The 26,244-nt window shown below is 45.0% G+C and overlaps 1 protein-coding gene and 1 long non-coding RNA gene across 2 annotated transcripts in view; one reads left to right on the forward strand and one right to left on the reverse strand.

Annotated features, from left to right (window-relative positions):
* The window catches only part of LOC127034257 (uncharacterized), a 127,480-nt gene that overhangs the window by 97,526 nt on the left and 3,710 nt on the right, over positions 1 to 26,244 (forward strand). The window contains exon 2 of the long non-coding RNA XR_007769341.1: positions 25,036 to 25,097. This is a non-coding gene — a long non-coding RNA (uncharacterized LOC127034257). The remainder of the gene's footprint in view (positions 1 to 25,035; positions 25,098 to 26,244) is intronic.
* CDH8 (cadherin 8) overlaps positions 1 to 26,244 on the reverse strand; it is a 213,917-nt gene that overhangs the window by 91,941 nt on the left and 95,732 nt on the right. Inside the window, exon 5 of the mRNA XM_050922868.1 lies at positions 514 to 681. Within this exon, the coding sequence (XP_050778825.1) occupies positions 514 to 681 (168 nt within the window). The remainder of the gene's footprint in view (positions 1 to 513; positions 682 to 26,244) is intronic.

The following is a 26,244-nucleotide window of genomic DNA, read 5'->3' on the forward strand; positions in this document are numbered from 1 at the left end:
AATAAACATTCCCCCCCCCCGATCCTTTTGCATGTGTGTGTGTTTGCTCATCAATGTATATGGGCACAACTCTGGCTACGTCTTCACTACCCGCCGTATCGGCGGGTAGCAATCGATTTCTCGGGGATCGATATATTGCGTCTCATCTAGACGTGATATATCGATCTCCGAATGCGCTCCTGTTGACTCCAGAACTCCACCGGAGTGAGCGGCAGTAGCAGAGTCAACAGGGGGAGCAGTGGACGTCGATCCCACGCCGTGAGGACAGTAGGTAATTCGATCTAAGATACTTCGACTTCAGCTACATTATTCACATAGCTGAAGTTGCGTATCTTAGATCGATCCCCTCCCCTAGTGCAGACTAGCCCTCACTTTCCAAAAGCTCTTAGTCAGTCAGTAATCCAGGATATTTTATATAGCCCTTGCTACATTTCTGCCATTAGCAAATGCAATATAATGTTAAAATACAAAGAGGTGCACTACATACTCAATCAGGAGAACATGCACACTTACTCTGTGCAAATTTGGGAGGGTTGTCATTAACATCAGTGAGTGTAATTGTCACTGTTGTGGTTCCAGACAGTCCGCCCATATGTCCACCCATGTCCTTTGCTTGGATGACCACAAAGTATTCTTCTTTGGCTTCCCTGTCCATGTTAGGGAGGGCAGTTTTAATTATAGCTGGGGAGGAAAAAGAAGGGGGAGGGAATCATGAGGATGGTTAGATTCATACCCAATTTACAATAAAGAAAAGGAAAGAAAAAATACATGGTTAAAAACAGATAAACTTTTTCATGTTATTTATATTTAGGTAAATATCAGTATAAAAAGAGTACTCTTATCTGTCCAGCTGAAGTTGGCTCTTGTTGATACTAGAGTGGAAAGAACTTGCAGATGTCCAGAAAAGTGTGTGAGAGGTCTTCTGCCTTTTATCTCATTAAAAATGCAATGAAATTACAAACCAGCAGAGCAAAATCAATCAAACCTCTGATGTATTTTCATTTCTACAACTTACTTTCTGACATAAACTTAGATTCTTTCCCCACTGAGGTCAATAGAAGTTCTTCCATTAACTTCACAAACAGGAGCAAGTTACACAGGGCAAACAGAGCTTTTTTTTCAGAACTCCATAGTCCAACGATTTCATAGATTTCAAAGCGAAAAGGGCCATTTTTTATTCTGACTTCATGCACAGCACAGGCAATGGAACCTCCTGCTGTAATTCCTGCATCAAACCCATAACTTCTGTTTGAGCTACAGACTATCTTTAAGAAATATCTCCAATACAGGGCCCAAACCAGCAGTCATTCATGTAGTCATTGCTCAGGCAGAGCTCCTATTGCAAGTGTAGGGCAAGATTGGTTTCCTATATCTAAAAGGGTTTTGATGAAGTGAAACAGCTTTGTGAGTCTCAAAAGTGTGATTTGGAACTCTGAAAACAATGTGGTTAATGGCCAAACTAAAAATCCTATCTTGCAAGGAGATCCATGTGGTAGACTCCTCCCCTGGTCCCTCACTCCATATAAAGTCCCATTAAATCATGGTGCCTACATGGTTCTCATTGCTGTATTGGGACCTGCAATGGGAAAAAAATAAATCTACACAAAATTAAAGACTAACATCATGCTCACAACAGCTGCAATACCATGCTATGCCTTGAAATTCACAACTTACAATCATATAGAACAGGCATCATTAAAAAAATAATAATTAGCCTCATCACCACCCTTAAATCACTGCCATATTCACAGCATTCACTATACTTAGAATGGGAAATACAACACCGGATATGCAGCAGCAAATTCAGCCATGTCCACCATAGCAAAAAGAACCCCTATCACAGGAGCCTCTATAAATGTTAAATCAAAATACAGTGTAAAGTAGTTTCTCTGGGAAGATTCCTCCATGCCCCATTAATTCTGGTTTTGAATCATACTTTTTAATGAAATCATTTGTCTGTGAAAAGAGAGCAAGGAGTTCAAGTTACTGAATCGTCTTAGTAGTAAGTGAAGCGTAAGAATGCCAAGGGAAATCTAATCCACCAGAGCAATGGTCTTTTTAAACCATGATGCTCTAGGGCTCTTATCAGGCATAGGAAAGAATGTCTCTTTCTAAGGGCCCATATTTCCAGAGCTCTCAGCTGGAGGATACTGCTTACGTGGAAACACTTACACTAGCTCAGTAAGAGCTCAGGATTCATTTTTGTTTTAAAAGGGCAGCAATTATAACGGATGGCATAAAAATAGAGTCACATGACAGATCACACATCTGTTTTCATTATTCTTTAATGAAATATTTATTTCTATTATGTGCTAATCTAAGAATTGCTTGAGTTGTGTTATCTGATAATCAAGATTTCTTTAAAACAAACTCATTGGATGATTTTCCTATTGGGAATAGTACAATCCCAGAGCCTTCAAATGCCTCCTGCTCTGACATGAAGGCTGATTTCCATTAATAAGAATGAGCTTTGGGGAAAAAGATACTCTGTTCTTGCAGGGCAGCAGGAAGGCCAAGGCTCCAGGATTATATGTATCCAGATATTTACAGTAAATATTATGGACCAAATCTGAAATAGAAGTATACAGCTGGTTGAGACTGGATGTTTTGCTAAAAGATCTGCTCTAGAAGTTTTTTGGGGGGGAAGTTCTATGGCTTGTGTTATACAGGAGGTCAGACTAGATGATCTGGCCTTGGAATCTATGAACCCTGCCAACATCAATGGATTGCATCTGTTTATACCAGCTCTGAATTTTTGCCCCATATCTATCCCAGTTAGAGAGGGGCCTGATTCAGAACTCTGAATTCAATTATCCTTGAACTTTAGTGGTGGCTGAAATTCAAACCCAAAGCTAAATTTTATGGCTGAATACATGGCTAAACCAAAACCATAATGGTGGGGGAGGAGGAGGCATTCTTATAAGTAATGAATACACTACCCTGCAGTAATCACATAGATCATTGCAGTAGTACTATTATAAGCTACAGTGTTGTCAAGAGCTAATTGTGATTTTCTAATAAAATATTTAGACAAAATTGAAATAGTTCAAGGAAAGGATCTGTTTAGATGACTCTCCTGATTAAAAAATAAAATAAAATAAATGATAATTGTCAAGATTGGATGTTTTGATATTTTGGAAACAAAAAAAGTGTTTTTTTTTAAATGAGTTGTGTTTCAGATTTGTGTTAATTTATACTAAAAAGATTACAAATATGAAAAATGAAACATTTGGAAATTATCAAAACAAAACATTTTCATTGACCCAATCCATTTTCCCCCCAGGATTCCTGGTTCATGAAAATTTGAGATTTAGACTTTTTGTGACCATTTGAGAAAACATCTCAAAATCTCTGACAAGAAGGTAAAACTGTTTCCTACCCAATTCTGTTGCGGACTATTATTCTAAAATAGTATGGATTTTCTTAATATAATATAATCAGAATTTTGCCCTATGTTGATATGGAGCAGTCCTAAATTATATAACACATTAGGGAGTGGGTGGGTTCTTAATACTGCATGTTTGTTTTAGTGTTACAGTGTTATAAGCGGTGTATGGGTTCTGAAAATCACCAAAAACTGTATTATGTAATTGATGGACAGCCCCTAAATTCTGTATCAGATCCATTCCTAGTTCCTAAACCTTGCAAATCAAAAAGGCAGGATCTGAATTCTTATCTCTGTTTTTCAACTCAGGACCATCTCTCTGATGGCAATGCTAACCACCTGCAGTAAATGGGATTAGGAAATGGTTAATAAAATCTAATCTTTCCTCATAAGTGTTAGAAAAATAGGCCTGCAGCACTATGTACTCATATTGTAACTGCTATTTTTACTGCTAGAACCAGCAGCAACCTATCAACAGGGAACATAAATTGTCCTTGTTACTCTGGCAAAAAGTCCTATTGCCATCCATTGGAATTCTACATGCTGAATAAGGGTCAGTTGTGGTCCACTGCTTGAAAGAAAAGAGGGAGCAGAAAACCCAGTGAAGGAAATGGAAAATTATTTCTGAGAGACACAAAGTACACTAAATATGTCACAGGTGAAAAGAGCAGGGCCTTTTACTGCATGGGGAATTCCCACTGAAATCAATGGCAGCTCTCTCAATAACAGCCAGTAAGTTACAACTGACACACATTTGGTTACAGGGCCAGATTCTATTCCTTTATGCCATAAACACCTCTCTTGAAATCAGTGGGACCACTCATGAAGTAAGATTCTACTAATCTTGAGTAAAGATATCAAAAATATGGTCCATTATGAGATTTTTCTCATATTAGGCCTGATTCAAAGATCATTAAAGCCAACCCTCTGCATTAACGTCAATCAATTTTGGATCAGGCCCACTATGAAAAAGACATTGATTATTGAATTTTCTTGGGATAATTCTTGCTCACACTGTTCTCCATCTCATTCACACAGTTAATCCAGATTTCTGGCACCTATTTCCATTTGTTTCTGATTGCATGAAATAGGCAACACTGTGTTTGTGAAATTGAGAAAAAGGAGTGTTGTGGGGTGGAGATTTAAATACTCCAAAAACTTTCTATACCATTATAAAGGTTCCAAGTTTCTGATTTTTAAAGCACAACATTTCATTTTTCTGTGTTACCAACATAACCATGTCATTTCAATAGTTTTATACATATCACAACATGAAGTCTCACTTCATAAACCTTTTGCCATGGGCTGCAAATCACAGACAAAGCTCAGACTCAATTTCAAACAAAATAAAAAGGTAAAAAGAAAAAGTTAATTGCCTGTGTTACTATCACCAGGTCTGAAGGTTCTGTAACATCAAACAAGTCTGAATTACAAGGGTTTACTGTCACCACCATTACTGCTATGCTCAATATCAATGGTATGCTGTCCTGTTAAAGAACAGAAGTGTCAGTATCTCCTAACAACCAGATTAATGAACACAACCCCCCACACACACACTTTTTTCTGCATCCTCAGCTAAATAAGTAATGTGATTAAGACAGGAGAAGATCAGAGTTGAACACAGAGGGTTTCAGCACTGAGTCACTGAAACTTATTTATTCTTTCACCTCAGACGCTGTATCGATCTTCAAGCCGTAGTCACAGGAATTACTCAAACTTTCAAATTTCTCTTAGAAAGCAATTGAAGCTCACCTAATACTAGTGCTAACGCCCTCCTTAGCGCACACAACAAATAAGAGCCTGTTCATTCAGCCTACTCAATCCCAACTCAACTCAGGAAAAAACCTTGAATAAACAATCTTTGCAATATGCCCTGAAATGTGGGTTCTGAAGGACCAAAAATGGGAAAGGAGTAAGTCCCAGAGTAAAGAATTTCTGGCAGATAGAGACATAAACTAACAGAGAGTAGAAAAAAATTATGAGAGTGGCTTAAAGCTAGGGAGGAGAAGAATAGCAAAGGCTTGTCAATGAGCTTGTAGAGAATATTTCAGAGGGTCTAGGTCTGAGGGGAGAGCTTTCTTAGACTGTAGTCAATAAATAGATATCTATAAGATATCTTATCTATGGAATCTATCTTCAAAGACAGAGAAAAGAAAGGAAATGTGCTGACAAGCAAAAAAAAAATCCATGGGTATATGGCACTTTAAAAGTCTCACGGAAAAATGTCCCCAGTATAGGAGTCACAATGTTGAGGCTATGTCACTTTCCCTAAACAGCTATTGGTGTCACACTGCTCCATAGCAAATAAAACAACCGCAGGATGGGATTTTCTTTTACAGTGGTCCTAAATGCATTCACTGAGCAATTTGCACAATCTGCCTCACTGCTTGAATCAGTTAATATACACCTCTGTGGACTACTTTCTGAAAACTGTTTGGAAGAGCGTACAGTGTCTGACACTGGAAAAGATCAGGGAATAAGAACTGAGGCATCAGAGGCTGCAGATAGTGAGGAGGAAGAGGAGGAGCAAGCAGCACAAAAGTACTTGAGCATTTTTTTCCCTTTGCCATTCCCCACTCTTTCTATTCTTTTTTTTTTAAATGTCTGTTAATATAGTTCTATAAAACAATACACAGCTGTGTATATGTGGGGAAGTAGCAAAACACAAGCAAACACTTTACAAAACCAGCTTGGAATGGTTCATTATCTCACCAATACACCACCTCCCAAGTGATCTCCTGTGTCTCATATTCCAATGGAGAAATTTCGGCCATATCTGTTGAAAGTAGGATATCAGAATTTTTCAGTTTTCTAAAGATCAGTCTCTGAGGGATGTACAGTTATGTCTGTTTTGTCTCCATCCTAATGCTAAGATCTTGGCACAGATTTTTACTTCTACGTGTAGTAGTAATCTAGGGCCTGATTCAACTCAATGGGAGTCTTTCAATATTTTCAGTAGGGAAGGTTTGATTGAGCCCTGAGGCCTGATCCTGCAGGATCCTGAACCCTGTACCTACATGGCGCCCACAGACTTCTACAGAACTCTAAGCAGTGCAGGGACTCTGCTCTCTTGGAGTCACTTGTGGGATCTGGCCCAATGTCTCAGTGCTCATACAGACTAGTGGGATTCTACATTTCTTGAACACAAAAGAAATTATAGTCTTGTTAAGATGTGTGCAAAACTTTCCGTCAGTTTCCATTAGGACTAAACTTCATATTGGTCGCAATAATTTTAACAACATTTAGCTATCAAACCATCCTCCCTGGATATTTACCTACTTTTAAGTGCTCTCTTGGATATTTTTTGTATGCTTGTTTTAGTTTATAACAAGAGAAGGAACTTTCAATGTTTTCTTTATCAGGATCTGCTAATTTTACTCTAATTCTCTCTCTCTGTGTGTATATATATATTCATTAAACAGTAGCATTGAGTTACGAGCTTGTTTAAGCTTCAAATGAAAGAGGGTACAATTCTACTTGCTTGCTAAACAAACATTTTAAATCTCTTAAGATCTTAAGTGTTGGCAACTCTATATAAGAACCTAGAAACTGCTGTACTTTATTTTTCTAGATCTATCACATTTTAAATATTTTTTGTGACTTCTTACGTATTAGGCTTCCTTTTAAAATAGACCTTGCAGGTCTCCCATTGCGTATAAATTAACAGTATCTACGTTTTCTGCCATATATGCATCTCTCTGTCATTTAATAAAATCTTTTGAGATAGAAGCTGGTATGTTTTAGCAGACCCTATCTGGGTTTCATAGTTATGGGGAAAATGTTCTTTTCATCTGTTCTTACCAACTATTCAATTTATTCACTCAAGCATACATTTTCAAAGGTACACAGAAAATGTGAGAATAGATGTGATGGTTTTATAAGTGCAAAAGGCAGATGGACATTTTGCACTGCATAACACATATGTAAACCCTGCATCCTTAGGATTTCATTTTATTTCTAACAGTACTCTGTCTCACTATAAATGCCCTTGATATTGTAGGAAGAAGGACCATGCACTGAATGAGGCAAGGATCCTTTGGAAAAAAAATAGCATGCAGGTTATTTGCTAGGATCATGTGGGTGCATCTCACCAAATCATTTTGCTGCTATTACAGGGACCTCATGCACTGCTATGCCTCGGTCCCTCCTATTCTCTGCCTGTGGTACACAGTGGTTTAGTCTCCTGAAGTCTGAATACTTTGGTCTAATCCCAATAATTGGGTTTAATATAGATGTAACTGAGTGGGATTAGTAACCTCTGATGTGCAAAAGGTCAGACTAATGATCTTGTGGTCTCTTCTGGCCTTAAACTTTATGGTTATTTGTAATTAAAAACTTAGTATCATAATGCATATACACAAGGGGGCCGGAATAAGGTTGCAGGAGAAACCTTATATTCAGGTATTTCCGAACTTTTTGGTGCTTGACTTTGCAACCTTGATATTCTTTTAATGTAGATGTTTGAATATATTATAGAAGTAGTTACACTTGTTATAGAGGTTGGCTGAGCCAGTGGGGTTGTCTCCGTGGGTCTTCAGTGACTCAGCCCTCTGGTCAAGCCGCATAAGCTGTCTTCCCTTCTGGTTGTACAGTCCCAAGTTCTTATCATGGTACTGGTATGAAGCCATAGCTCTTAGTCTTCTTCATAGAGGCACTGCCTTCTTCAACCAGCCAGCTGGGGCCCGTCTCAGTACCCTCAGCTGCTGTCCTTTTCAGCAGCCCTCCCTGGGCTCAGTCTGCAACCAGACCAGCAGGGCCCATCTTGGTACCCTTGTCTGGTCTAGCCAGATTCTGTGCTCAGTACCCTGGGCTCAGCCTGCCTCCACTGACCTTTCCTTGGTTCTGCTGCTTGTCCAGCTAGTCAGGAACCTTTGGCAGTCTTCTCTGGGCTTGGCTCTCTCTGGTGAGCTCTCCGCAGTGACCTCTGCAGACCTGATCCTTCATCTAGCCAGCCTGGCACTGGGTACTCCTTCATCGAGCTCCACACAGCAGCTGAAGGCTCTGTTCTGATGCTTGCCTTTTATCTGGCCCTTCTGACCCTTTACTGGTTGCTCCAGCAGCCCCTCCCCTGCAGCCACTCTAGGGTGCCTGGAGGACTTCTCACTGCTCTATTCTGGGGCAGGGTGACACAGGGCCATGAGAACTCCGGATCTAGTCCATCCTGCCACACAGGGGTAGTCAATAGGCGGTTTGCGGGCCAAATCCAGACCACCAGATACTTCTGAACCAACTGTGATAACTTTTTATTCTCTTATTATTATCATCATCGTAATTGTTATTGCATGTGAAAAATGTTTCTCTGGAGTCTGGACCTTGACTATACCTTGACAAAAAATAATTAATTCTATCAAAGTACAAAATTAATCAGACAGATATATCAAAAGTCTATGCTTCAGACTTCATACCAGGAAGATACCTCAGTCTGAAATAATCCACTAGCATTGTGAAGTGATATAGGTATTGATCTGCAGTGTTAGAAGTACCAATATCATTACTACTCAGTAAATTCTAGAATCAGAAATCATCCCTTAAGAGTCCAGACTCCTCTGTTCATAATTCATTCCTCTTTTCCAACCAGAAATCGTTGTAATTATTTTCAAACCTCCACAGTGGTTAAATCTTTTCCTTATGAATATGAAAATACAACTCATTGCATATCAAGGGGCCCCTATCCTACAGCTTTTACCCACAAGAATTACCCTTTTGACTCACAAATGAAAACAAGGACTGCAGAATTTAGCCCCAGGGCTCCAGCACAAGCAATCTCTCTGCAAAAGACTCTCCCTACTGGGTCATCACCAAGACAACTCACAGGATCTACTAAGGACAGTTAGCCTTATAAATGCCTTAACGCATCTCCTAAGGATAAAGGGAGCTTAGTATACAGTGACAGGAAAAACAGCATGCTTGCTTTGAAAATGTGTCCTTCTGAGTGCATCTTCAGCACTGCTTCTAGCGCTGTCAAACAAAAAACAAAATCCTATTTAGTGAAGCCAAAAATTAATCATTGCTCCCCAGATTTCGAAACAGGAACCAGATTCTGACTGGACACACCGATGATTTAAATGGAGGTTCTCCACAGTTACACCAATATAATTGTGATCAGAACCTGGCCTGACATTTTCCATTCAAACATTAGGACGAGTAAGAAGAGAGGGTTGGGAAGAGTCTCTGTTTGAGGCATGACAGACTTGCCCCACACCAGTGTAGATTCAAGGATAATAACACTGGAAAATTCCTCTTGATCGATCTAGTCCAGCACTAGTGGGTAGGAGAGATGAAAAAAGGTAGTATTCAGCTCTACCCCACTTCAGCTGTGCCCATAATCCTATGTGTGGCCAACAATCTTGAGGGCAGGGACGGCAGGTTATATGGGCTCAAGGTGCTCGAGCACCAGCAATATTCAAGGCTGAGGGCTGTGCTCCACCAATATTTGGAGCTGGGTTTCTCCCCTAGCCATGCCTGGAGCGGGCCCTCCCCCACCTCAGAGCTTCCCTGCCAGAAAGAAAACAGCCGGTGCCTCTCTCCCTTGCTTGTGCTGCTTCTGCCTAAGGCTATAGAGATCAGCCGCTGGCAGCCTCTTGGAGCACCTGGGAAGGGGAAGAGAAAGAGAGGAGGCGGCAGGAGAGGCAGGCACGTGTTTAGGAGCTCTCTCCCCTGCCCCCCCACCCCGGCACCCACATGGAGGAGATGCCAAGGGGACTTCCGGCCAGGAGATGGACATCTGGGGTGGACCTCACTCACCTGAGCAGCTGCTGGGGCTTCGGTGAGGTTTGACTCTGTGATCCACCTCCTCCCCCCGCAGCCCCCACTCCTGCCCAATGCTGGGCAAGGGGCAGTTCCATCCCCAGTGAGACAAGGGTGAGGAGCAGCAGGCTGCAGCAGGGGAGGAAGGAAGCCACATGTGCTTGCTGTCCCCGCCACCTCACTCCCCAGCACCCACCCACCACAAGGGAGATGGGGGAGCGGGGCTTCCTAGACCTGAGCAGCTGGGGCTTAGTGCAGTCCCCACTCTTGCCCCATGCTGGGTAAGGGGCAGTCCCATCCCCAATCCCCAGTGAGGCTATGGTGAGGGGCAGCAGCAGGGGAGGCCACACATGATGGCAACCCCACCTTGGTAACCACCATAAGGGAGGCGAGTGAGCTTTCTGGACCTGAGAGAGTCCCTAGGAGCATGTGCAGTGACCATGGTGCAGAGTGAGTGTGCTGTGGGGCAGGGGGAGAGGAGAGGTCCCTCCCCTGGAGCTTGCTGCTGCCAGTAAGTGGGGGGAGTCCTCTCTGGCCCTAGCCCTGGGGCAGCCTGTCTGCATCCCAAGTTCCTTATCCCCAGCCCTGCCCCACCCCAGAGCCTGCACCCCCAGCACCCCAACCCTGAGCACCCTCCTGCACTGTGAACCCCTCATCCCCAGCCCCATCCCAGAGCCCTCACTTGAGGGGAAAAACGTGCAACTTAAATTTGGTGGTTAGTTTGAAGTATCATTGTGTTTAGCACAATACTTGATTATTTTATACCCTTTAAAGTATACAGGTGTTACAAAGTGGGAATGTTCTTAATGTTTTCTCTGAATACTGTGTGGGTGCCTCAGTTTCCCCTATGCATTTCTCAAGGATCTAGATGGTGGGATAAGGGTGTGTGATTGTTGTAGAGCCCTAGAGAGCCAGTGTGATGCTGTCTGCACAGAGAATGGCCGAAACCCTGTCTCCGGGCAACTGATGGCCTGGATCGCTCTCCTGCAAGGTGCCAACTGAAGGTGTTGGAGAACAAAGAGATCAGATGGCCTCCTAACGCCTGGAAAAGAGACAAAGGCCAGGAGAGAGTGTCAGTGCCTGTGCGGACTACTGGGAAGTGCATAGTGTGGAAGGGGATGCTGAGATGCATTGGAACTACTCCATACAAAGCCAGTCAGGACTCTGGGGGAGTCTCCTCGCTCTGAGCATACTGTCTCCAGGGCAAGAAGTTTACACTTTCCTGGGTCTGACCCCGGAACACTCAGCATGCCCTTCCACACCATGCACTTTCCTCAGTGAGTGTGCCCAGGCAGGTCCTGGGGCAACCAGAGGTCCCTGCACCCCAACTCTGCAGTCAGATGTGACTGTCAGCCAGCCGGTAAAACAGAAGATTAATTAGACGACAGGATCACAGTCTGAAACAGAGCTTGTAGCTACAGAAAACAAGACCCCTCAGTCAGGTCCATCTTGGAGGGTGGGGAGCCTAGACCCAAGTTCTGGACCTCTCGCCATTTCCCCAGCCAGCTCCAAACTGACACTCCAGCCTCTAGCCTTTGTCTCTCTTCTGGACAAGGAGGCCACCAGATGTCTTTGTCCCCAATACCTAAGGCTGGCACCTTGCAGGGGAAACTGAGGCACCCACACAGTATTCAGAGAAAACTTTAAGAACATTCCCACTTCGTCACAACAGGTGCAACAAAATATAATACAGAATATTGAAGCAGAAAAGTGCTGCTTCTGACTTCCACTTTAAATTCACTCTTGTAATCTTGTGGTGCTGACGCTTTGTAGTTACATTTTATTCGAGCATACAGGGCAGGACCGGGGCGGTGTTCACCACCATTTTGGGCATCACCAACATATATAAAAACCTGCCGCCTAATCCTAACCTTAGCACGGGAAGCCTTATCTATAGGAACCCTAATGCTAGCTCCAAGTGCCCTACCCATAGGAACCCTAACGCTAGTTCCAAGTGCCCTTCCCTTAGAAAACCTAACCCTAGTGTGGAAAGCCCTACAAATAGGAACCCTAACACTAGCTCTAAGTGTCTTACCCTTAGGAACGCTAATCCTAGGGTGCAAAGCACTACCCTAAGGAACCCTAAACCTAGGGAGGGAAGCCCTACCCATAGGAACCCTAAAGCTAGCTCCAAGTGCCCTACCTTTATGAACCCTAAACCTAGGGTGGAAAACCCTAGACATAGGATCCCTAACCCTAGCTCCAAGTGCCCTACTCTTAGGAACCCTAACATTAGAGCGGGAAGCCCTACCCATAGGAACCCTAACTCTAGATCCAAGTGCCCTACTCTTGGGAACCCTTACCCTAGCTACAAGTGCCCTACCCTTAGGAAACCAAACCCTAGCTCGAAGTGCCCTACCCTTAAGAATCCTAACCATAGGGTGGGAAGCCATACCCATAGGAACCCTAACCCTAGAAACAAGTGCCCCACCCATAGAAACCCTAACCCTAGCTCCAGGTGCCCTACTCTTAGGAACCCTAACCCTAGTGTGGAAAGCTCCAAGTGCCCTACCCTTAGGAACCCTAATCCTAGGGCGGGAAGCACTACCCTTGGAACCCGAACCGTAGCTCCAAGTGCCCTACCCTTAGGAACCATAACCCTAGGGTGGGGTGCCGTACCCATAGGAACCCTAACCCTAGCTCCAAGTGCCCTACCCTTAGGAACCCTAACCCAAGGGCAGAGTGACCTAACTATACAAACCCTAACCATAGAACAAAGTGCCCTACCATTGGAAACTCTAATCCTAGGGCGAGAAGCCCTACCCATAGGAACCCTAACCTTAGCTCCAAGTGCCCTACCCATAGGAAACAAAACCCTAGCTCCAAGTGCCCTAACCTTAGGAACCCTAACCCTAGGGTGGGATACCCTACCCATAGGAACCGTAACTGACACTCCAAGTGCCCAACCCATAGGAACCATAACCCTGGCTCTATGTGCCCTACCTTTAGGAATCCTAACCCTAGTTCGGGAAGCCCTATCGAGAGGAACCCTAACCCTAGCTCCAACTGCTCTACCCTTCGTAACATGAACCCTAGCTCCCAGTGCCCTACCCTTAGCAACCTTAACCCTAGGGCAGGAAGCCCTACCTATAGGAACCCTAAACCTAGCTCCCAGTGTTCTACCCCTAGGAGCCCTTACCTTAGGGTGGCAAGCTCTACCCATAGGAATTCTAAACCTAGCTCCAAGTGCCCTATCCATAGGAACTCTAACCATAGTTCAAAGTGCCCTACTCTTAGGAACCATAACCCTAGGGCGGGAATCCCTACTCATAGGAACCCTAACACTAGCTCCAAGTGCTCTACCCTTAGGAACCCTAACCCTAGGGTGGGAATCCCTACCCATAGGAACCCTAATCCTAGCTACAATTGCTGCACACATAAAAACCCTAACCCTAGCTAAAGGTGAACTACCCGAAGTGACCGTAATCCTAGGGTGGGAAACCCTACCCATAAGAACCCTGACCCCAGCTCCAATTGCCATACCCTTAGGAAAACTAACATTAGTGTGGGAAGCCCTACCCATAGGAACCCTTACCCTAGCTCCAAGTGCTCTACCCTTTTGAACCCTAACCTAGGTGGGAGACACTACCCATAGAAACCCTACCCCTAGCTCCAAGTGCCCTAACCTTAGGAATCCTAAACCAAGGGCAAGGCGCCCTACCCATAGGAACCCTAACCCTACCGTCAAGTGCCTTACACATAGGAACCCTAACTCTAGGACGGGGCGTCCAACTCTTGGGCACACTAGGCCTAGGGATCGATGCCTTAACCATAGAAACCATAACCCTTGCTCCAAGTTCCCTAACCTTAGGAACCCTAACCCTAGAGCGAGACGCCCTGTCTATAGGAACCCTAACCCTACTTCCAAGTGCCCTTCCTTTAGGAAACCTAACCCTAGGGCGGGGTGCCTTACAGATAGGAATCCTAACCCTAGAGCGTGGTGCTCTACCCATAGGAATCCTAACCCTAGGGCTTGGTGCCCTACCCTTAGGAACACTAAGCCTAGCTCCAAATGCCCTACTCATAGGAACCTTAACAGTAGCTCCAAGTACACTACCCTTAGGAACCGTAACCCTATGGCAGGGAGCACTACCCATAGAAACTCTAACCCTAAAGCTGGAAACCCTAACCATAGAAACCATAACCCAGCTCCAAGTGTGATACTCTTAGAAACCCTAACCCTAGGACAGAGTGCTCTACCCATTGGAAACCTAAACCTAACTCCAAGTGCCCTACACTTAGGAACCCTAACTTTAGGTGGGAAGCCCTACTCATAGGAACCCTAACCCTAGCTCCAAGTGCCCTACCCATAGGAACCCTAACATTAGGGAGGAAATCCCTTCCCATAGGAACTCTAAGCCTAGCTCAAAGTGCCCTACCCATAGTAACCCTAACCTTAACTCCAAGTGCCCTACCCTTAGGAACCCTATCCCTAGGGCTGGAAGCAATACCCATAGGAACTCTAACATAAGCTCCGAGTGCCCTATCATTACAAACTATAAGCCTAGGACGGGAAGCCCTACCTACAGGAACCCAAATCCTATATCCAAGAGACCTACCCTTAGGAACATTAACCGTAGGGCGTGAAGCGTTACCCATAGAAACCCTAACTCTAGCTCCAAGTGCCCTACCCATCAGAACACTAACGGTAGGGCTGGAAGCATTACTCATAGAAACCCTAACCCTAGCACCAAGTGTCCTACCCATAGGAACCCTAACCCTAGGGTGAGGCAAACTACCCATAGAAACCCTAACCATAGCACCAAGTTCCTTATCGTTCACAACCCTAACCCTAGGGCGGGATGCCCTACCCATAGGAACCCTAACCCTAGCTCCAAGTGCCCTACAGTTAGAAACCGTCACCCTAGCTCTAAGTGCTCAAACTATAGGAACCCTAACCCAAGCTCCAAGTGCCCTACCCTTCAGAACCCTAACGTTAGCCAAAAGTGCCCTACCCTTAAGAATCTTAACCCTAGGGCGGGAAGCCCTATCTATAGGAACCCTAAACCTAGCTCCAAGAGTCTTACCCATAGGAACCCGAACCCTAGGGCGAGATGCCCTACCCATAGGAACCCTAACCCTAGCTCAAAGTCCCCTACTCATAGGAACCCTAACTGTAGCTCCAAGTGCACTACCCTTAGGAACCCTAACCATAGGGCGGGAAGCCCTACACATATGAACCCCAACCCTAGCTCGAAGTGCCCTACACTTAGGAATCCCAACCCTAGCTCCAAGTGCCCTTCTTTTAGGAATCATAACCCTAGGGCGGGAGGCAATATCCATAGAATCCCTACTCCTAGCTCCAAGTGTCCTACAGATAAGATCCTTAACCTTAGGGTGGGGCACCCTACCCATAGGAACTCTAACCCAACCTGCTAGTGCCCTACTCTTAGGAACAGTATCCCAAGGGCGAGGCGCCCTACAAATAGGAACCCTAACCATAGCTCCAAGTTCCTTAACCTTAAGAACCCTAACCCTAGGACGGGACGCACAACCCTTGGGAATCCTAGACATAGGGCTGGATGCCCTACCGCTAGGAACCAAGTGCTCCAAGTGCCCTACCCTTCGGAACCCTAATCCTAGCTCCAAGTGCCCAGCCTTAGAAATCCTAACCATAGCTCCAAGTGCCCTACCCATAGGAATCCTAACCATAGGGCGGGACGCCCTACCAATAGGAACCCTAACCCACACTCCAAGTGCCCAGCTATAGGAACCCTCACGCTAGTTCCAAGTGCCCTACGCTTAAGAAATGTAACCCTAGCTCCAAAGTGCCCTACTCTTCAGAACCCTAATCCTAGCTCCAAGTGCCCTACCCATAGGAAGCCTAACCCTAGCTCCAAGTGCCCTACCCATAGGAAGCCTAACCATAGCTCAAAGTGCCCTACCCATAAACCATAGCCCTAGGTTGGGGCGCCCTACCAATAGGAACCTTAACAATAGCTCCAAGTTCCTTACCCTTAGGAAACCTAACCCTAGCCGAGGAAGCGCTACACATAGGAGCACTAAGCATAGCTCCAAGGGCACTACACTTAGGACCTCTCGTCCTAGGGCGGGAAGCCTTAGCAAAGGAAACCTTAATGCTACCTCCAAGTTCCCAACCCATAGGACCCCTAACACTAGCTCCAAGTGCCCTACCCTTAGGAACGCAAACCCTAAGGCAGGAAGCCCTTCCTGTACGTAAACTAATCCACACTCCAAGTGCCCAGCCATAGAAACCCTAACCCTAGGGTGGGAAGCACTACCCATTGGAACCCTAACTCTAGCTCCAAGTGCCCTACCCTTAAGAACTCTAACTCTAGGCAGGACACTCTACCTATAGGAACTCTAACCCTAGCTCCCAGTGTCCTACCCTTAGGAACTCTAACTCTAGGGCGGGAAGCCCTACCTATAGGAACCCTAAACCTAGCTCCAAGTGCTTGATCCTTAGGAACATTAATCCTATGGCTCGTAGCCCTACCCATAGGAACCCTTACCCTATCTCCAAGTGTGCTACCCTAAGGAACCCAAAACCTAGAGCGAGAAGCACTACCCATACGAACTCTAACCCTAGATCCAAGTGCCCTACCCTTAGAAACCCTAACCCTAGGATGGCAGGCAATACCCATAGGAACCCTAATCCTAGCTCCGAGTTCCCTATCATTGGAAGCCATAACCATAGGGCGGTAAGCCCTACCTATAGGATTAGGGTTCATATCTCAAAGTACCCTACACTTAGGAACACTAACCCTAGGGCAGGATGCGCTGCGCATAGAAACCCTAACCCTAGCTCCAAGTGCCCTACCCATAGGAATCCTAACTCTAGCTGCAAGTACCCTACACATATAAACCATAACCCTAGCTCGAAGTGTCCTACCCAGAGGAACCCTAACCATAGGGCGGGAAGCCCTAACCATAGGAACCCTAACCCTAGCTCCAAGTGCCCTAGCCTTCGGAACCCTAACCCTAGGGTGGGAATCCCTACCTATAGGAACCCTTTCTCTAGCTCCAAGTGCCCTATCCTTAGAAACCCTAATCGTAGTGTGGGATGCCCTATCCATAAGAACCGTAACCCTAGCTCCAAAAGCCCTACCCATAGGAACCCTAACCATAGAGTGGGAAGCCGTACCAATAGGAACCCTAACCCTAGCTCCAAGTGACCTACTGATAGGAACCCTAATCCTATCACGGAGCGACCTACCCATAGGAACCCTAACCCTAGCTCCAAGTGCGCTAACATGAGAAACCCTAACCCTAGTTCCAAATGCCCTACCCTTAGGAACCATAACCCTAGGGTGGGAAGCCCTACCTATAGGACCCCTAACCCTAGCTCCAAATGACATACCCTTAGGAACCCTACTCTTAGGATGGGGAGCCCTACCCATAGGAACCCTAACCCAAGCTCCAAGTGCCCTACCTTTAGGAATCCTAACACTAGGGAGGGAACCAATACCCATAGGAACCGTAACCCTAGCTCTGAGTGCACTATCATTAGGAACCACGACCCAAGGGTGGGAAGCCCTACCCCTAGGAACCCTAACCCTCAGGTAGGATGCCCTGGCCATCGGAACCCAAATCCTAGGGCGGGAAGCTCCACCCATAGGAACCCTGACCCTAACTGCAGGTGCACTACTCTTCGGAAGCATAACCCTAGGGTGGGAAGTCCTACCTATAGGAACTCTAATCCTAGCTCCAAATACCCTACAAATAGGAACCCTAACCATAGCTCCAGGTATCCTAATCTTAGGGTGGGGAGCCCTACCCATAGGAACACTAACCCTAGCTCCAAGTGCCCTACCCTTAGGATCACTAACATTAGGTCGGGGAGCCCTATCCATAGGAACACTAACCCTGGCTCCAAGTGCCCTACCCAAAGGAACCCTAACCCAAGCTCCAAGTGCCCTATCCTTAGGAACCCTAACCATAGAGTGGGAAGCCCTACTTATAGGAACCCTAACCCTAGCTCCAAGTGACCTACCCTTAGGAATTCTAATCTTGGGGCGTGTAGCCCTACCCATAGGAACACTAACCCTAGCTACGAGTGTCCTACTCATAGGAACCCTAACCTTAGGGAGGGTGCCTTACCCATGGGAACTCTAACCCAAGCTCCAAGTGCCCTACCCTTAGGAACCCTAACCCAAGGGCGGTTCGCCCTACAAATATGAACCCTAAGTATAGCTCCAAGTTCCTTAACCTTAGGAACCATAACCCTAGAGCAAGATGCCCTACACATATGAACACTAACCCTAGCTCCAAGTGCCCTACACCTAGGAACCCTAACCCTAGGGCGAGAAGCCCTATCCATAGGAACCCTAACCCACACTCCAAGTGCTCAACCCATAGGAACCATAACCCACGCTCCAAATGCCCTACCATTAGGAACTATAACCCTAAGGGAGAAAGCCCTAGCCAGAGGAATCCTAACCCTATCTCCAAGTGCCATACCATTAGGAACCTTAACCGTAGGGCAGGAACTCGTACCTATAATAACCCTAAACCTAGCTCCAAGTGCCCAAACCTAGGAACCTTAAACCTAGGGCAGAAAGCTCTACAGATAGGAACCCTAACCCTAGCTTCAAGTGCCTTACCCATAGGAACCCTAACCATAGCTCCAAGTGCCTTACACATAGAACTCTAACCCAAGGGTAGGAAGCCCTTCCCATTGGAACCCTAAACCTAGATCCAAGTGCCCGACCATAGGAACCCTAACCCAAGGACAGAGAGCACTACCCAGAGGAACCCTAACCCTAGCTCCAAGTGCCCTACTCTTCAGAACCCTAACCCTAGCTCCAAGTGCCCTACTCTTCGGAACCCTAACCCTAGCTCCAAGTGTCCTACCCTTAGGAACCCTAACTCTGGAGCGGAAAGCCCTACTCATAGGAACCCTAACCCTAGCTCCAAGTCGCCTATCCTTAGGAACCCTAACCCTAGGGCATGAAGCCATACATATTGGACCCCTAAACCTAACTCCAAGTGCCATACCCATAGGAACCCTAACCCTATGACGGGTAGCCCTACGCATAGGAACGCTAACCCTAGCTACAAGTGCCCTACTCATAGGAACCCTAACCTTAGGGAGAGGCGCCCTACCCATGAGAACTCTAACCCAAGCTCCAGGTGCCCTACCCTTAGGAACCCTAACCCAAGGGCGGTTCGCCCTACAAACATGAACCCTAAGCATAGCTCCAAGTTCCTTAACCTTAGGAACCATAACTATAGGGCGAGATGCCCTATACATATGAACACTAACCCTAGCTCCAAGTGCCCTACACTTAGGAACCCAAACCCTAGGGCGAGAAGCTCTATCCATAGGAACCCTAACCCATACTCCAAGTGCCCAACCCATAGGAAACATAACCCTAGCTCCAAGTGCCCACCCCATAGGAATACTAACCAAAGCTCCAAATGCCTTACCTATAGAAACCCTAACCACACCTCCAAGTGCCCTAAACATTGGAACCCTAACCCTAGGGCGGGAAGCCCAATCCATTGGAACCTTGAACCTAGCTAAAAGTGCCCTACCATAGGAACCCTACTCAAGGACTGGGAGCTGTACCCAGATGAACCCCAACACTATCTCCAAGTGCCCTATTCTTAGTAACATTAACCATAGGGCGGGAAGCCCTATCTATAAGAACCCTAACCCTAGGTCCAAGTGCACTACTGACAGGAACCCTAACCCTGGGTCAGGAAGCTCTACCCACAGGAGCCCTAACCCTAGCTCGAAGTGCCCTACCCTTAGGAACCCTATCCCTAGGGCGGGAAGCCCTACCTATTGGAACCCTAATCCTAGCTCTAGGTGCCCTATCCATAGGAACCATAACCCTAGCTGCAAGTGCCCTACCATTAGGAACCCTAACCCTAGGGCATGAAGCCCTACCCATGAGAACCGTAATCCTAGCTTCAAATGCTCTACGCATAGGAGTCCTAAACCTAGGGTGGGACGCCTCACCTATTGGAACCCTCACTCTATCGTCAAATGCCCTACCCTTAGAAACAATAACCCTAGTGCGGGAAGAGCAACGAATGGAAACCCTAACTCTAGCTCCAAGTGCCCTACCTATAGGAACCCTAACAGTAGGGTGGGAAGCCCTACCTATAGGAACCGTAACCCTGTCTCCAAGTGCCCTACCAATAGGTACGCTAAACCTAGGGCCAGGCGCCCTACCCATAGGAACTCTAACCCTAACTCCAAGTGCCATACCCATAGGGACCCTAACCCTACCTCGAAGTCCCGTATCCTTAGGAACCCTAACCCTAGGACTGAAGCCCTATGTGTAGGAACCCTAAACCACACTCCAAGTGCTCAAACTATAGGAATCCTAACCCTAGCTCCAAGAGCCCTACATTTAGGAAACCTAACACTATGGCTGGAAGCCCTACCTATTGAATCCCTAAATCTAGCTCCAAGTGCCCTACCTATAGGAACCCTAAACCCTATCTCCAAGAGCCCTACCTATAGTAACCCTAACCCTAGCTCCAAGTTCCCTACCCATAGGGACCATAACCCTAGCTCTAAGTGTGCTAACATGAGGAACCCTAAGCCTATGGTGGGTTGCCCTACACATAGGAACATAGCTAACCCTAGCTCCAAGTGCCTGACCCACAGGAACCCTAACCATAGATCCGAGTGCCCTATCATTAGGAACCATAATTCAAGGGCGGGAAGCCCTACCTCTAGGAACCCTTACCCTAGGGAAGGGCTCTCTGCCCATAGGAACCCTAACCCTGGGGTGGGAATCTCTACCCATAGGAACACTAACACTACCTGCAGGTGCCCTACCCTTCGGAAGCCTAACCTATGGTGGTAAGTCCTACCTATAGGAACACTAACTCTAGCTTAAAGTGCCCTAACATTAGGAACCCTAATCCTAGGGCGGGAAGCCCTACTCATAGGAAAGCTAACTCTAGCTCCAAGTGAGCTACCGATAGGAACCCTAACCCTGCGGCGGAGCGCCCTACCCATAGCAACCCTAACCCTATCTACAAGTTCTCTGCCCATAGGAAACCTAACCTAGCTCCAAATGCGCTAACCTGAGGAACTCTAACCCTAGCTCCAAGTGCCCTACCGTTCAGAACCCTAACCCTAGCAACAAGTGCCCTACCCTTAGGAACCCTAAACCTAGGGCGGGAAGCCCTGCCTGTAGGAACCCTAATCCTAGCTCCAAATGCCCATTCCATAGGAAATTTAACCCTAGAATGGGGGCGCCCTACCCAGAAGAACCCTAACCCTAGCTCCAAGTGCCTTACTCTTTGCCCTAGGGCAGGAAGCCCTACCTATAGGAACCCTTACCATAGCTCCAAGTTCCTTACCCTTAGGAACCCTAACCCTAGGGCGGGAAGGTCTACCCATAACCCTAGCTCCAAGTGCCCTATTCTTAGGAAACCTAAGCCTAGCTCCAAGTGCCCTATGTGTAGGAATCCTAACCCTAGGATGGGGTGCCCTACGTATAGGAATCCTAACCCTAGCTCCAAGTGCCCTACCCTTAGAAACCCTAACCCTAAGGCGGGAAGCCCTACCTATAGGAACCCTAACCCTAGCTCCAAGTGCCCTACCCTTAGGAACCCTAAGCCTAGCTCCAAGTGCCATACCCTTAGGAATCTACTAAAATATCAGCTCTAAGTCTGTCAACAGCTCTAACACTGAAATTGTCACCATTGGAGTTCAGATTTTTACAGCTGCTGTTGATAAATGAGGGTTAGTTTCACTTCTTTTAGAAGTGAGGGGCCAAATTCTGCTTTCAGCTGGAGCTGTGTGAAATTTTTCAGATTAATAGTTTATTTGCCAAAAAAACAGTTTTGACTGACCTGTAACTGTTCACAAATTTGACATGAATTCACCAAATACTCTCAATCAATTTTTTCTCCCCGTCTCTCTGCTAGATACACAAGTGGACTTAGGTGTCATTCACAAAACAGAGAAGAAGATGGTGATGATCCTCCATTTTAACAACCAGCCCAGTGGCTAGGCTACTCACTTGGGATTCATATGGGAGAACAAGTTTCAAGGCTCCACTTTGCCTGAAGTGGAGCAGGGATTTGAACTTGGGTGTCCCAGGTGACAGACCTATTCACTGAGCAATAGGGTATTTAGAGGCAAGTCTTTCTTAGGGCTTGTCTATGTTTTCGGGAGATTTATGCATGGTAATCAATGAATCTACGGTCGATTTAGCGGGTCTAATGAAGATCCACTAAACCAAGTGCAGATTGCTCTTCTGTCAACTCTTGTACTCCACTGGATCGAGAAGAGTAAGGCAAGTCGATGGGAGGGCATCTCCCACTGACATTGCAGAGTGTGGACCCTGTGATAAGTAGATCTAAGATACATCGACTTGAGTTACACTAGTCATGTAACTCAAATTGCGTAGCTTAGTTCGACTTTCCCTGTAGCGTAGGCAAGGCCTCAGTCTCTCCTGTTGAAACTGTTCTGCTTTGTATATAATATTTGAATAGTCTTTGGGCAAGAGAGAAATGGAATTGAACTCGAATCTCCCACATCCCAGATGAATGCTTTAACCACTGGGCTAAAAGTTGTATAGGGGAAACAACCCCCTTCTCTAGCTGGTGTGTGACTCTAGCCCTTTAAAAATGGTAGGAAACCAAATGTTTTGGGTTGAACAATTTTTTTATTTGACCCAAAATTAACTTATTCAATTAACTTAAAATTCCAAAAGGGTTGGATTCAGTTTGACTTCAACCTTTTTTTTCTTTTCAATTTTTCAGAACTGCTGGCAAAGCACTCCCATACACACCTCAAAATATCAGTTATTCACCCAGATACACTCTCATTTACATAGGTGCAAATCCTATTATTTTCAGCAGGTGTTGCATCTATTTAACAGAATAGAATTTAAACCACAGATTCACTCTGTCTGCATGCTTATTAAGACAGAACAACATTCAGTCTCATTCAATACACATTCAAAAGAGCTAGAAAGTTACAAAAAAGTATTTTAAATGAAAGCTTCAATCTGCAATAAGTGATGTGGCCCACAGCAGCATTAGCTGGTAAAGTGAGCCACAGAGCCATGGCTCAATCAAAGCCCAGAAGAACACAGAGCAGCTTCTCCCTCTGTACTAATCCCACTAGGGTTTAGTTCTAAACTATTTAAAAAGTCTCTAGAGAAAATGGGATCATCTCCCTTCCTAGGCAGTTCATTACACAGCTCCAGATTGCATTTCTTGTATCAAAGCTCAATTTTTCCCATTTCTCTTTCTAGTCTGAGGATGTTACCTCTCCATTTTGCCACACATAATTACAATAATAGTCCCTTCCCCTCCCTCTTAACAACACCTGTCCAATATTTGTGTAATGATTTCATATCCTCCCTTAATCACATTTTAATCAGTTTATACAAATTAAGTTCAGTCAATCTCTCATCACATCATATTCTTTCATCACTCTCACCTTAGTTGGCCACCTATGAACTTTCTCCAGTTTTTCCAATAGCCTTTTTATAATGAAGAACCTTATATCTGCTTGCAGTACTCCTAGGGTATTTTTCCTAAGGCTATATAGAATGCAGCATTTATTAATAAACTAGGTGATTTCCCAGCTAGACAGAGGAAATCAATTGTGCCAGAAATGTTTGGAATGTATTTTATCCTGTTTATGGTATTTTGTTTGTACTCTATTCCAAGCACAGTTGTGAAATGAGAGTGAGCAAATAAAGACTGAAGATCAGATAATCAGAGTTAAAATACAAGACTTCAGAATTCCTGTTTGCAGGTGCAATTTCTAACATCAGATTGATTTACTCATGTATGTTCCAGCTTGAGAGCCACCAGGTATCTCAACTTGAGCAATATGGCCCTGGGAGAGAGGTCTGACCAAGCCCCAAACCATTTAGGCCTTTGTAACTTAAAACCAGACACTTTGAATTCCACCTAGAAACTCACAGTGAGAAGCACATCAAACAGTGATTAGTCTCATTCAAAACAGTAGCCAGTGGCTTCAATTCAGACTTTGCTTTGCTCATCAGAAATTAATGGGACCAGTCAATGGTAAGGTACTTCTCAACACAAGTAAGAGTGGCGGGATATAACTTTTATTTTGTAGACTTCCAACATGAGTTAGTCATGGAGGTCATGTGTGTGATATGAAATCTGTCAACTCTCACTTGGACTTGTTTCCTATAGATGTCGAAAACATCTGTGTCATGGAAACCCTTCAGTCACTAACAATCAAGGCTGAATTCAAGTCAATGACCTAGGTGTGAAAGTCTCCATATTCCTCTGACAAGTGACCTCAGCTCTCTAGATCTCCTGGTTTGCATGTTTTTATCTCACCTTTATTGAATCAACTCTACTCATGACACCCAGACAATGTCTACAGTACCGGCACTACAGCAGCACAGATATGGTGCTGTAGCTGTGCTGATTGTAGCACCTTAGCACAGACATTTCCTACATCGATAGAAGGGACTTTTCCATCACTGTAGTTAGTCCATCTCTCCAAGTGTTGGTAAAAATTCTTCCATTGACCTAGCCATGTCTACCCCGGGGATTAGGTCGTCTTGACTGCAGCACTCAGCGCATAAAATTTTTCATGGCTCTGAGCCACATACCTAGGTTGATTTAATTTTTCAGAGTAGACAGGGCCCCAGTGAGCAGTTCCAAGACAGCCTCTTTTAAAATGTAAAACATTTACTGCTTTATAAACAATCAAGGTTTCCGTTTGAATAATATACTGTGCCTTCTCGTATAATAAAGCAATATGTTAAACTGCAGCCTTCGTGAAACTTGATTTCAAAGACAGTGTAGAAGTTACAGAATTTTAGTAAGTTCATATAAAATGTAAATAAGTCAGACAGTTGAAAATGTATTTTCTCTGACACCTCTATATTGTAGAACACCGTGTCACTTCAGATAATGTTCCATTATGATAATCATATTGTAAAACTAACTGTTGTGATTTAATATCCTAGGAAAAGCTGAAAAATGAGAACTATTCTGGAGCTTCTTCTTGGGGAAAAATTGCAGCAGGAATGTAAGTGTGTGAGTTATTGGAGAATAAATGCAATTTGCATACCTTTATAAATAATATCAGAATTCTTTCTTAACACTGAACATTGGAAAAATTAAGCCATAGCTCCATATCTGTCTGACATGCTATAGTTATGATTTATGGAGGCTACAGCTATTTAGTCCAGTGAATATTACAGCGCTAATTTGGTGTCATCACGTGGTGTCATACAAAATCTTTATTTTTAAAAAATATTTATTTATTTTTCCTCTCTAGTTTATGAATTAACATCCCCTTTAAAACTCATCTGTAGAAGAAACCATGCAGGTGGAAAGGAGGAGAGAATTATATCCAGAAAGTATTCTCCTCAAACTGTGACAATGACATTTAATGGAAAAATAATTACTGGATTACTTTCTGGGATGTGCACTATAACCTACATAGCAGAGTTTGAAAATCATAACTTGAGAAATACTACATGTATATGCATTTCATAAAAGGTAATGGGCAATGACTGTTTTAAGCATGGGTCCTCTACCAATACTTGTGACTGTACATGCAGCTACACAGAAGTGTGCTAGACAAACTGAAAACCAGTGTCAGAGTCTTAACTAAGGATCTGACTCAACAAGCCCATTTATGGCAGCTAGGCAGGTACATAGAGGAAGCAAGACAGCCCTAAGGCTCCTCAGAGAATATCCCCAGGCACAGCAGGCCTCTACAGTGTACACCAGGCAAAGAACCAAGTCTCTCTATGCTTAACCATCTCTGCTGCAGTGCCTGGTGTAGGAGGGTATTCCAGGGCTGGGCTGAGCCAGAGGAAGAAGGAAGCAGGAGATGATGTTGCTAGGGAAGGTCCTATCAGTTCTATGCGTTTCTAATAACTATAGAGGTCATTGTAACAGGCATAAATCTAGCCTGGGCCAGAAACTGAACCTGAACAGAGGAGGCACAAGCCACCTTCATTCTACCACTGCACTAGGTGCTGTCATCACCACAGGGATGAATCTGGACTAAACTTTTCAAAAGACAGTCATCTCAGAACATAGTGGGCCAGCTCTAAAGTATTGTACTGCAACATCTGAGGGACAGAAAATATAAATATGGATTTTTAAGTAGTTCACACTTTTATATGCATCCATTCATCCAGGAATGCTTTTATCTGTGGCAT

The sequence above is a fragment of the Gopherus flavomarginatus genome, chromosome 14 (genome assembly GCF_025201925.1).
Source record: "Gopherus flavomarginatus isolate rGopFla2 chromosome 14, rGopFla2.mat.asm, whole genome shotgun sequence".
Classification (NCBI taxonomy): Eukaryota; Metazoa; Chordata; order Testudines; family Testudinidae; genus Gopherus; species Gopherus flavomarginatus.